Source organism: Ranitomeya variabilis, chromosome 2 (genome assembly GCF_051348905.1).
Source record: "Ranitomeya variabilis isolate aRanVar5 chromosome 2, aRanVar5.hap1, whole genome shotgun sequence".
Lineage (NCBI taxonomy): Eukaryota > Metazoa > Chordata > Amphibia > Anura > Dendrobatidae > Ranitomeya > Ranitomeya variabilis.
In genome coordinates, this window is record NC_135233.1 from 991,314,402 (window position 1) to 991,327,753 (window position 13,352).

At 44.3% G+C, this 13,352-nt stretch overlaps 1 protein-coding gene across 9 annotated transcripts in view; it reads left to right on the forward strand.

The window, feature by feature from the left end:
* The window catches only part of GIGYF2 (GRB10 interacting GYF protein 2), a 198,978-nt gene that overhangs the window by 136,062 nt on the left and 49,564 nt on the right, over positions 1 to 13,352 (forward strand). For 5 of the 9 annotated variants that reach the window (XM_077291043.1, XM_077291039.1, XM_077291041.1 and 2 more), the window contains 5 exons: positions 8,035 to 8,135; positions 9,223 to 9,345; positions 9,609 to 9,869; positions 10,742 to 10,780; positions 11,883 to 12,089. In XM_077291043.1, coding sequence (XP_077147158.1) covers positions 8,035 to 8,135; positions 9,223 to 9,345; positions 9,609 to 9,869; positions 10,742 to 10,780; positions 11,883 to 12,089 — 731 coding nt within the window. The remainder of the gene's footprint in view (positions 1 to 8,034; positions 8,136 to 9,222; positions 9,346 to 9,608; positions 9,870 to 10,741; positions 10,781 to 11,882; positions 12,090 to 13,352) is intronic. The other 4 variants (XM_077291046.1, XM_077291048.1, XM_077291045.1 and 1 more) reach the window with 1 other exon arrangement.

A 13,352-nucleotide genomic window follows, 5' to 3' on the forward strand; every position in this document is an offset into this window, starting at 1 on the left:
CCCTGTGGTCCGATTACCCCCCCTGTGCTCCGATCCACCCCCCCACCACCCCTTCATACTTACCGATCCTCCCGGTGTCCATACGTCTCCTCGCTGGGCGCCGCCATCTTCCAAAATGGCGGGCGCATGCTCAGTGCGCCCGCCGAATCTGCCAGCCGGCAGATTCCTTACAAGTACATTTTGATCGCTGTGGTAGGTTCTATCACAGCGATCAAAATAAAAAAAATAATAAATAAACCCCCCCCCCCCCTTTATCACCCCCATAGGTAGGGACAATAATAAAATAAAGAAAAATTTTTTTTTTCTTTTTCCACTAGGGTTAGGGTTAGAACTAGGGGTAGGGTTAGGGTTACGGGTAGGGTTAGGGGTAGGGTTATGGCATGTGCACACAGAGCGGATCGGCCGCGGATCCGCAGCGGATCGGCCGCGGATCCGCAGCGGATCGGCAGCGGATTGGCAGCGGATTGACCGCGGATCCGCAGCGGATTGGCCGCTGCGAATTCGAAGCAGTTTTCCATCAGGTTTACAGTACCATGTACACCTAAGGAAAACCAAATCCGCTGTGCCCATGGTGCGGAAAATTCCGTGCAGAAACGCTGCGTTGTATTTTCCGCAGCATGTCAATTCTTTGTGCGGATTCCGCAGCGTTTTACACCTGTTCCTCAATAGGAATCCGCAGGTGAAATCCGCACAAAAAAACACTGGAAATCTGCTGTAAATCCGCAGGTAAAACGCAGTGCCTTTTACCTGCAGATTTTTCAAAAATCGTGCGGAAAAATCTCACACGAATCCGCAACGTGGGCACATAGCCTTAGGGTTAGGGTTGGAATTAGAGTTAGGGTTGGAATTAGGGCTAGGGTTTGAAATAGGGTTAAGATTAGGCTTGTGGTTAGGGTTACGGATAGGGTTAGGGGTGTGTTGGGGTTACAGTTGTGGTTAGGGTTGGAATTAGGGTTACGGTTGGGATTAGGGTTAGGATTAGGGTTGGAATTAGGGTTACGGGTGTGTTGCGGTTAGGGTTGTGGTTAGGGGTGTGTTGGGGTTAGGGTTGTGATTAGGGTTATGGCTACAGTTGGGATTAGGATTAGTGGGGTGTTGGGGTTAGTGTTGAAGTTAGAATTGAGGGGTTTCCACTGTTTAGGCACATCAGGGGTCTCCAAACGCAACATGGCGCCACCATTGATTCCAGCCAATCTTGCGTTCAAAAAGTCAAATGGTGCTCCCTCCCTTCCAAGCCCCGACGTGCGCCCAAACAGTGGTTTACCCCCACATTTGGGGTACCAGCGTACTCAGGACAAACTGGGCAACAACTGTTGGGGTCCAATTTCTCCTGTTACCCTTGCAAAAATAAAAAATTACTTGCTAAAACATAATTTTTGAGGAAAGAACTATTATTTTTTATTTTCACGGCTCTGCGTTATAAACTTCTGTGAAGCACTTGGGGGTTGAAAGTGCTCACCACACATCTAGATAAGTTCATTCGGGGGTCTAGTTTCCAAAATGGGGTCACTTGTGGGGTGTTTCTACTGTTTAGGCACATCAGGGGCTCTGCAAATGCAATGTGACGCCCGCAGACCATTCCATCAAAGTCTGCATTTCAAATGTCACTACTTCCCTTCCGAGCCCTGACGTGTGCCCAAACAGTGGTTTACCCCCACATATGGGGTATCAGCGTACTCGCAACAAACTGGGCAACAAATATTCGGGTCCAATTTCTCCTGTTACCCTTGTGAAAATAAAAAATTGCTTGCTAAAACATCTTTTTTGAGGAAAGAAAAATGATTTTTTATTTTCACGGCTCTGCGTTGTAAACTTCTGTGAAGCACTTGGGGCTTGAACGTGCTCACCACACATCTAGATAAGTTCCTTGAGGGGTCTAGTTTCCAAAATGGGGTCACTTGTGGGGGGTTTCTACTGTTTAGGCATATCAGGGGCTCTGCAAACGTAACATGATGCCCGCAGACCATTCCATCAAAGTCTGCATTCCAAAACGTCACTACTTCCCTTCCGAGCCCCGGCATGTGCCCAAACAGTGGTTTACCCCCACATATGGGGTATCAGCGTACTCAGGAGAAACTGGACAACAACTTTTGGGGTCCAATTTCTCCTGTTACTCTTGCAAAAATAAAAAATTCTGGGCTAAAAAAATATTTTTGAGGAAAGGAAACATTTTTTATTTTCACGGCTCTGCGTTATAAACTTCTGTGAAGCACTTGGGGGTTCAAAGGGCTCACCACACATCTAGATTAGTTCCTTGGGAGGTCTAGTTTCCAAAATGGGGTCACTTGTGCGGGAGCTCCAATGTTTAGGCACACAGGGGCTCTCCAAACGCGACATGGTGTCCGCTAATGATTGGAGCTGATTTTCCATTCAAAAAGCCAAATGGCGTGCCTTCCCTTCCGAGCCCTGCCGTGCGCCCAAACAGTGGTTTACCCCCACATATGGGGTATCATCGTACTCAGGACAAACTGGACAACAACATTTGGGGTCCAATTTCTCCTATTACCCTTGGGAAAATAAAAAATTCTGGGCTAAAAATCATTTTTGAGGAAAGAAAAATTATTTTTTTATTTTCACGGCTCTGCGTTATAAACTTCTGTGAAGCACCTGGGGGTTATAAGTGCTCACTATGCATCTAGATAAGTTCCTTGGGGGGGTCTAGTTTCCAAAATGGGGTCACTTGTAGGGGAGCTCCAATGTTTAGGCACACAGGGGCTCTCCAAACGCGACATGGTGTCCACTAACGATTGGAGCTAATTTTCCATTCAAAAAGTCAAATGGCACGCCTCCCCTTCCGAGCCTTGCCGTGCACCCAAACAGTGGTTTACCCCCACATATGAGGTATCGGCATACTCAGGAGAAATTGCCCAACAAATTTTAGGATCCATTTTATCCTGTTGCCCATGTAAAAATGAAAGAATTGAGGCTAAAAGAAATTTTGTGTGAAAAAAAAGTACTTTTTCATTTTTGCGGATCAATTTGTGAAGCACCTGGGGGTTTAAAGTGCTCACTATGCCTCTAGATGAGTTCCTTGGGGGGTCTAGTTTCCAAAATGGGGTCACTTGTGGAGGAGCTCCAATGTTTAGGCACACAGGGGCTTTCCAAACGCGGCATGGTGTCCGCTAACGATGGAGATAATTTTTCATTCAAAAAGTCAAATGGCGCTCCTTCCCTTCCGAGCCTTACCATGTGCCCAAACAGTGGTTTACCCCCACATGTGAGGTATTGGTGTACTCAGGAGAAATTGCCCAACAAAATTTAGGATCCATTTTATCCTGTTGCCCATGTGAAAATGAAAAAATTGAGGCTAAAATAATTTTTTTGTGAAAAAAAAGTACTTCTTCATTTTTACGGATCAATTTGTGAAGCACCTGGGGGTTTAAAGTGCTCACTATGCTTCTAGATAAGTTCCTTGGGGGGTCTAGTTTCCAAAATGTGGTCACTTGTGGGGGAGCTCCAATGTTTAGGCACACGGGGGCTCTCCAAACGCGACATGGTGTCTGCTAAAGATTGGAGCCAATTTTTCATTCAAAAAGTCAAATGGCGCTCCTTCCCTTCCGAGCCCTGCCGTGCGCCCAAACAGTGGTTTACCCCCACATATGAGGTATCAGCGTACTCAGGACAAATGGGACAACAACGTCCCTGGTCCAGTTTCTCCTTTTACCCTTGGGAAAATAAAAAAATTGTTGCTAAAAGATCATTTTTGTGACTAAAAAGTTAAATGTTCATTTTTTACTTCCATGTTGCTTCTGCTGCTGTGAAACACCTGAAGGGTTAATAGACTTCTTTATTGTGGTTTTGAGTACCTTAAGGGGTGCAGTTTTTAGAATGGTGTCACTTTTGGGTATTTTCAGCCATATAGAACCCTCAAAATGACTTCAAATGTGAGGTGGTCCCTAAAAAAAATGGTTTTCTAAATTTTGTTGTAAAAATGAGAAATCACTGGTCAAATTTTAACCCTTATAACTTCCTAGCAAAAAAAAAATTGTTTCCAAAATTGTGCTGATGTAAAGTAGACATGTGGGAAACGTTATTTATTAACTATTTTGTGTCACATAACTCTCTGGTTTAACAGAATAAAAATTCAAAATGTGAAAATTGCGAAATTTTCAAATTTTTTGCCAAATTTCAGTTTTTTTCACAAATAAACTCAGAAATTATCGACCTAAATTTACCACTAACATGAAGCCCAATATGTCACGAAAAAACAATCTCAGAATCGCTAGGATCCGTTGAAGCGTTTCTGAGTTATTACCTCATAAAGGGACACTGGTCAGAATTGCAAAAAACGGCAAGGTCATTAAGGCCAAAATAGGCTGGGTCATGAAGGGGTTAAACATCCCAAGGAGCACTGTGCAAGCGATTATATTGAAATGGAAGGAGTATCATACCACTGCAAATCTACCAAGACCCGGCCGTCCATCTAAACTTTCATCTCAAACAAGGAGAAGACTGATCAGAGATGCAGCCAAGAGGCCCATGATCATTCTGGGTGAACTGCAGAGATCTACAGCTGAGGTGGGACAGTCTGTACACTGCACAAATCTGGCCTTTATGGAAGAGTGGCAAGAAGAAAGCAATTTCTCAAAGCTATCCATAAAAAGTGTTGTTTAAAGTTTGCGACAAGCCACCTGGGAGACACACCAAACATGTTGAAGAAGGTGTTCTGGTCAGATGAAACCAAAATAGAACTTTTGGGCAACGATATGTTTGGCATAAAGGCAACACAGCTCGTCACCCTGAACACACCATCCCCACTGTCAAACATAGTGGTGGTGGCATCATGGTTTGGGCCTGCTTTTCTTCAGCAGGGACAGGGAAGATGGTTAAAATTTATGGGAAGATGGATGGAGCCAAATACAGGACCATTCTTGAAGAAAATCTGTTGGAGTCTGCAAAAGAAAAGACCTGAGACTGGGATGGAGATTTGTCTTCCAACAAGACAATGATCCCAAACATAAAGTAATATCTACAATGGAATGGTTCACAAATAAATGCATCCAGGTGTTAGAATGGCCAAATCAGAGTCCAGACCTCAATCCAATCGAGAATCTGTGGAAAGAGCTGAAAACTGCTGTTCACAAACGACCTCCATCAAACCTCACTGAGCTCAAGCTGTTTGCCAATGAACAATGGGCAAGAATTTCAGTCTCTCGAAGTATAAAACTGATAGAGACATACCTCAAGCGACTTGCAGATGTAATCGCAGCAAAAGGTGGCGCAACAAAGTATTAAGTTAAAGGGGCTGAATAATATTGCACGCCCCACTTTTCAGTTTTTGAATTTCCACTAAAATTTAAAATAACCAATAAATTTCGTTCAGCTTCACAATTGTGTTCCACTTGTTGTTGATTCTTCACCAAAAATTTACATTTGGTATCTTTGTTTGAATCATGATATGTGGGAAAAGGTTGAAAAGTTCAAGGGGGCCGAATACTTTAGTAAGGCACTGTATATGGGGGGTCACTATGCAGACATAGGGTCCAGGATGGATATATGGTGGGGGGCAGAATGCTCATATGGGGAACAGAATGGATATATGGGCGGAGCAAGGTACATGGCTTGACACGCTATTTAATAAAGGGGGCCAAGATGAGGGACATACATTATTAGTTTATGGTGGCAAGTGGGGAACATAATTACTGTAGGGTCCAATTAGGGACATTATTGCTACTGTAATATAATTTGTTTTTTAGTAAACGGTTTTCCATGGGAGGGAACAAAAGAGGGGTGCTGTTATTGTGCAGTGCGGCAATACATTGCTTTATTTCTTCATCTGACGTAGTGTAGAAGTCGGGGGGGAAAAAGTGGGGAATGTGCTTTAGAAGCAATCCGCTATTGATGACTGTGTTATTTTCTGCAGAGAAGAATCCTGCATGGAAGAAGTGTTGACTGTCTGTTCCAGATGAAGAAGAAAAGCGAACATAAAGAACTTCACTGGTGAGTCAGTGTATTACATGTGTACATGCACATTATATACAGAGCTCCTGTGTATGTCACTGATGATCACTGCATTAGGCTACGTTCACATTTGCGTTGTTGGGCGCAGCGACGCAACCAACAACGCATGTACACAACGCAGCGTTTTGCGACCCATGCGTTGTCATAAGATCCTACAGATCGGGACTTTCGGCGCAGGGAAAACGCTACAAGTAGCGTCCCCTGCGCCCTGTCTTGTGCGTCTATATGACGCATGCGTCGTAAAACGCAGTACAACGCATACCGCCACATGTCCATGCGCCCCCCATGTTACAGATAGGGGCGCATGACGCATGCATCGGTATGCGTCAACGACGCTGTGCCCAACAACGCAAATGTGAACGTAGCCTTACCTGTACACTTACAGTATATACTGTATACAGCGCTGTAGTTGATAATGTCACTTGTGGTAATAACTATGTTGTAAGTATTGTGGTTTGCATTCATTATCAGTATTGTAGTATTTGGTCACTATGGGGTGGTAATTTGTGGTCTGGTCACAGTGTGGCATTATTTGTACCTTGTATATGGTATTATTCTGTCACTGTGGTCCAGTCATGGTGGGACTCGCGTCTCTGCAAGATAAACTGACATGCTGCGGTCTGGAAATACGCGCCGCATGTCCGTGTCCGCATGTGATCCGCCGGCGTCTGTGTGCACATTGTAGGCATGGGATTTCTTGAGGTCCCATCCACTATACTGTAATATCTGGACGCTGCAGGTTGGATGCTGTGGATGTACGCAGCATCCAAGCCACAGCGTTTACTGACCGTGGGAACGTACCCTCAATTCTTCTGATCCGTGCAGTTTCCAATGGTCGGACCTAAACGATCAATAAGTTATCACCTATCCTTTGGAGCCCATGGATCGGTGTGTTTTATCCAAAGAACCTCTTGAATGCAGTTTGCTGAACTGTACATGCCACTTATGGGGACGCACAGTAGATGTGAAGGGGCCGCCTGTGTTTTACAGTTGATTCTCCACTGTAACTGGGATAACGGATATCTGCAGGGTGGTCCGCTAGAGTCAATTCCTCCTATGGGCCCCAGACACCGGAGTCCGACCCTGGTAGTAAGACTGACTTAGTGGTTGTCCGGCCTTAGGTTACAAGTCTGCAGTCATTCTATGTAGCTGCAGTTTTCAGAATCCTCACATAACATACATTGCGCACTGTGAGGATTCTCCGGGGGCGGTGGGCATGTGACTGCAAGTATGTGATCTGTATACATGCGGTGACGTGCCGACTAGACGTGCGCAGCCTTGAGTAAGTGATTCTAACATCTAGTCAGAATGTGTCGGAAAGTATGCAAATGGCATATTTGCAGTCACATGACCTCCCTCTCCCAGGATCAGAGAATCCTCACAGCGCATCGTGAGGATTCATAAGTCCGCAGTCACTGCAGAATTGTACTCCATGGCAGGACCAAACCTGTAGTTATTATTCATACTTTTTACATAACTTATATTCTTTTCAGCTTAATCAAACAAACCTAACATGGCTCATGGCTGTCACACTGAGCAATGAGAGACATTACTTCAAGGGGATATCCGGGTCCTTGCAAAAATCAAAAAATGTACCTAATCACTAACAGGCAGGTAATTGCAGGTTACCTTCCTGTTGTGCAGGTCTCCATTCTTCCCCAGCACAGAGCGGTCTGTGACCCCTTCTGCCATGGATTCAGAAGCCTCCGTGGACGTTATGTGTACAGGGTGGAGGCTTCTTTTCTGACCTGCTCTGTTCACTGGGCGGGACGTCCGAGGTTATTCTGATTGACAGCTGGATCTCTGCTACCTTACCGGGGGAGCAGTCTGTCAGTCAGAATGACCTCGGACGTCCGGCCCCATCGCATCAGCACAGGCAGTGGAGTCCCCTGCAGCAGCGTCTGTGCCGGGGAAGAATGGCGCCGTGCACAACAGGCAGGTAAGTCGCATACCTGACTCAGTGCTTGGATACATTTTTTGATTTTGGCAAATACCTCCTTTAAGTATCACGCTTTACAATAGGTTTATGTTGTGGTTATGTCTCCATTGATAAGTGCCTGCCTTTTCTTCCAGTGTGGGAAGGCAGCAGTGTGTGGGACCTGCCTGCAGAGTCCACATCTCAGGGAGCATCCAGAGAACAGCTGGAACAGCTGGAGAAGGCGAAAGCAGCCAAGGTATTTCAGCCGACTCCATTCTTTATAATGACTTGCAGTTTGGCGATGTGATGGTGCAAATTATGAAGTGGTATAATTATTCTTCTATATTCTTTCCCATAAGTTAAAATTTGTAAGATTCTGTTCAGATCTAGTATTTTGTATAGGCATATATTGATATATAACAGCCATGTGGTTTTTTTTTTTTGCTTGTTTAAAGTGTTCCCTTGCATAGAAAAACTTTGGAGACACTGCTTTCATATACATGGGGGGTAGGGATGGAGATATTCCAAAACTGACAATTCCTGATCGTGTGCACATACCCTTAATATTTCCCTTTTTAATCTCTTGAACATTATCTGTTTTGTCTTTAAATAAAAAAATCATCCTGTGTCAGATATTGACATTGTGGCCATAGACTACATAAGATGAAGCCACTCTACCCAAGCAGCTCACTGCCATAAAAAATCCGATATTCAGTTCTCTATCCCTGGAGCACTTTAGCTCTGACCTTTTAATAAATGTAAGCCCATGCCATGATGGACCATGCGCTGTTAGACGTTACCTGCAAATGTCATAGAAGATAGATGCTAAAGTATTCTCCGGTCATGCATTGAAAAAAAAAAAAAGCTTTGTTGGCTTTTCTAGGTTAAAGATAGGTTTCTGGATAGCCTCATTATCTGAAGCTGTTCGAGATCTAGTTTTCAGTGTTCAGCACATCTGTGCATTATAGGGGATGTCCATCTTTCTCCGTAATGAACTGGTCCAGATTATGGAAAGATTGTAATGACTGAAATGTCCATCTCATCCGGTCACATTTTTAAAAAGTCAGTGGTGACCTATAAGCCTATAACAAAGGTCTCACCAGCCATGTAGTGATAACTGCAGATCCTTATGGACACAGACTTATATTCAGTAAAATGCGTCAATTTTTTTAATACATGAATACCTGAGACATTCTTATACATGGTTCCACAGTGAAAGAGCGGTATACTTTTTATAATGATGCTCATTTTCAGATGCTATATTGAACTAGTGGTCAACAGTGTAGAGTATTTCATATCGTTCCTTATCATGTACAAGAAAATGCTGCCAAACTGTTTTGTAGATTGAGAAAGAAAGGAGGGAAGCAGAACTGAGGGCAAAGCAAGAGGAGGAAGAACAACGCAGGCGCCTCGAAGAGGAAGAGCAAAAACGGAAAGAAGAGCTAGAACTGGCGCGACGCAAACAGGTATTATATTTAGCTGTTGTACATAGAAGTATGTCAGGTATCGATAGGGGCTGTGGCATCTCCTTGCCAACTTCTGACAATATCTAAAGTAAAGTCAACAGGACATCTGTGAACATTAAATCGTGTAAATCTCTGGGATTAAAGGTACAGGGGATTGGCCTTGCCCTTTATACCTAATTGGCTAAGGCATTATTTTATTGTCTTTTAACTGTTGACGCACAATCCTTGCCATTATAATGTCATACCGCACATTTAACTTTCAGGAGGAAGCCCTGCGGCGACAGAGAGAGCAGGAGTTGGCCCTCAGGAGGCAGATTGAGGAGGAAGAGCGAAAAAGGGAAGAGGAACGAAGACTCCTGGAGGAGAGGAGGCGGCAGGAAGAGGAAAGGAGAAGACAAGAAGAGGAGAGGAGGAGGCTGGAGGACGAGAGAAAGAGGCTAGAAGAAGAAAGGAGGAGAAAAGAGGAAGAAAAGAAGCGGGAAGAAGAGGAGAAAAGAAAAAGAGAGGAGCTTCAACGGAAGCAGGTACAATTGAAGCTCCTGTGTATACTCTTGGACGTATTCCCATAACACTGCTAAAAGCTGTCCAGATTTTCACACTTGGTGAATGCGCACCTTTGATATGATTTCACTTTTTTGCCTAAAAATGTAATATTTCTTGAACTAAATAAATTTCTAGGTATCTTAGAGGGAAACTCACCATAAAAATGCAGTTCGTTCTGCAGTCATCATGTTATAGATCAGGGCAATATTATAGCACCGCCCACTGGACCTAAAAGCCCAGAGAGAGCAGAGGGTTAAATGCTTAAAACGCAAGTTATATTGAATCTTTTCTCACAGACCTATATATCAATCTACTCAGCTTCCCCTGCTAGAACATGGTGCCTGCAGAGTGAACTGCATTTTTATGGTGACCAGTTCCCTTTAAGCCATTAATAGTTGGATAATTGTACATAGTGATGAGCGAGTGTGCTGGTTTTCCCGAACACGCTCGGGTGTTCTCCGAGTATTTTGGGCGTGCTCATATATTATGTTTGAGTCCCTGCAGCTGCATGATTTGTGGCTGCTAGACAGCCTGAATACATGTGGGATTCTGTAACAAACAGGCAATCCCAGCATGTGTTCAGGCTGTCTAAACAAAAACATAGTCTGTGAGCACGCCCAAGATACTCTGAGAACACCTGGGCATGCTTGGGGAAACCAGAGTAACGAGCACACTCGCTCATCACTAATAATACATTGTTACCTGAGCTTAATGTCTACACAGTCAGCAGTGTAACTTTACTCCCGGCCTATATAGTTTCTGATTCAGAGATCTCCGTCAGAAGATGAATGCTCTGATTGTTATGAGGAGATGTTAAAATGTTAATCAGAACAACATTTTGTGTCTTTTGAAGGGATTGTCCAGAGAAAACCTGTTACCACCTTCCTGTCTGGTAGGTGATCATTTGGTAGTTGGTGGATGTCCCACCGCTTGGACCTGCATCGACTAGCAGATAGGGGAGCTTTTAGCCCTGTTACAACAGTGCACAGCAGCAGCTTGTACGTGCCATTCATTCTTTATGGGGTTGCCAAAAAGCCAAACTCATGCTTCCAGCCCAGTAGGGAGTGAAGCCAGCCCAAGTCACACATGTGCACTCCACTCTATTTTAATGGGTATAAAAGTTACCTGTGCTGCTGATTTGTGCAGGTCCAAGCTGTCGTACCCCACCAATCAACATGTTATATTACCTATCCAGGGAATAGGAGCTAAGGCTACGTTCACATTTGCGGTCTACGCCGCGGCGTCGGGCGCCGCAGCGGCGCCGCATGCGTCATGCGCCCCTATATTTAACATGGGGGCGCATGGACATGCGGTGCACTTGCGTTTTGCGCCGCATGCGTCACTGCGGCGCACGCGTCCGGGCGCAGAGGACGCAGCAAGTTGCATTTTTGCTGCGTCCAAAATCAATAGAAAAAAGGACGCATGCGGCGCAAAACGCAGCGTTGTGCATGCGTTTTGCCGCTTTTTTGTTTGCGTTGTGCGTTGCGGCGCACAACGCAAATGTGAACGTAGCCTAACTTGTTTTAATTGGAAGACCGCATTAAGCAGGATGGTAAGACTTTAAAGTATGGCCCAATCAGTCTCTCCCAACCAGTGTGTCATAAGGCAGGAAGCCCAGCTGGTCTGATACTCATAGGATGCCCTGTGAGTCTTTGTAGTTGTGTCCCCTTTGGTGACAAATCAGCCCAGAGAATGTCCCTAGAGTGACGCATAAAACGGCTATTCTTCATTGTGTCTTTTCACATCATTGGGCCCTGTTTGTGGACATTCGTTGAACATTCATGGCCCTTGCCACTAGTTGTACAGAGCCCTAATCACTTGAGTTTACAAGTCCCAGCTATTACTGAAGGTTGGGAGTGACACTGTATTATCTCGAGGAGTCCCCTACCCCTTTCTTCTTTGAGTTGGCCAAGTCCCAGAGACTTCAGTCCCATATCCCTTAATTTTAATCTCATTTAGCATCCATTTATATTTTAATTTTACACCATAAATAGGAGGAGGCTGCAAGATGGGCACGAGAAGAGGAGGAGGCTGCAAGGCGACTTATGGAAGAAGCGCGCTTACGGCAGGAGGAAGAGGAGCGTAAAAAGAGAGAAGAGGCACAGAGGCAAAAAGAACTTCAGAGACAAAGGCAGCAACAGCAGGAAGCTTTAAGGCGTCTCCAGCAACAGCAGCAGCAGCAACAACTTGCACAGATGAAGGTACTGGGAAACGTTTTTTCTTTCTCTACACAGACAGATGTTACCATTGTATCACACTGTGTGGTTTTTCCTGCAGTTCTACCCCGAATAAAAATAGAAGAGAGACTACATGAAAGTTTGAAGGATGGATTGGAGACAAAAATGGATAAAGAAATGCATTTGTAGACTGACAAAAAAAACTATATTTTTAAACTATAAGATGCACTTTATAGCAAAAAAAAATATCTTGTTGAAAAGTGCCTGCATCTTATAGTTGGCAGTCAGCCTCTCTGCCCACCCCCTGCAATGCAAGTTCTCCCCTGCTGCTTCCTCAGTGATTTGGGAGCGCTTTGAGAAAGTGATGCATATATTGCCAGCAATACTTTATCTCTCTTCCGGACTCTGATCTGTCTGATCAGTGTAGGGCAGGAGAGCAGCGAGTACATGATTCAGTCTGCTGGATGCTCCTCTGCTCCTGCACATACATATGCTGTGCCCAGCTGTCTCTTCTGTCTTCTCTTCCTCCGTCACTCAGTGGAGCTGAAAAAGAAACTGCAGGGCTAACTATGGTGGCTGCTGCACAGACAGGGAGGCAGCTGGGAGCGGTGAGAAAGCAAATTGGCATTTGGCTTTTCTACTTTCAATCATGGCCGAAAGTGTTGGCACCCTTCAAATTGTTCCAAGTTTTTTTTTTGGGTGGGGGGGGTGATGGGGGCCTTTGTCCCCCCACAGATCCCACCTAGCATGCTATTTGAGAATAGTGAAGAAAGTGACACTAGTGCTTGTGAGCAACTGAGCTTCTTAAATGCTGACAGTAGTGATGACGAATTCCTGGGGTTCCCTGACAACTAGAAGAGTGCAGTACCTGAGGATTAAAGTTTCTCCTCACATGTTATTCAGAAACATGGTTCATGTTACTTACAATGCTGCTGTTGAGTCTATATTGTTAAAATAATATTTTTTTTATTTTATTAAATGTTTTATCACACTTATTTTGGCTAAATATATATATTGTTTTTTCCTCTAAATCCTAGGTGCGTATTTCTCCCAGAAAATTATTGCAATGACACATGTTTTGTTAGTTATACACATTTATTTCCTTTGTGTATATTGGAACAACACAAAAAAACAGAAAAAAAGGAAATTGGACATAATTTCACACACAACCCCAAAAATGGACCGGACAAAATTGTTGATACTTTTCCAAAATTGTGAGTAAACAACTTTGTTTCAAGCTTGTGCAAACTCATCTGTAGCAAGTAACATGTGTGGGCAATATGAAAC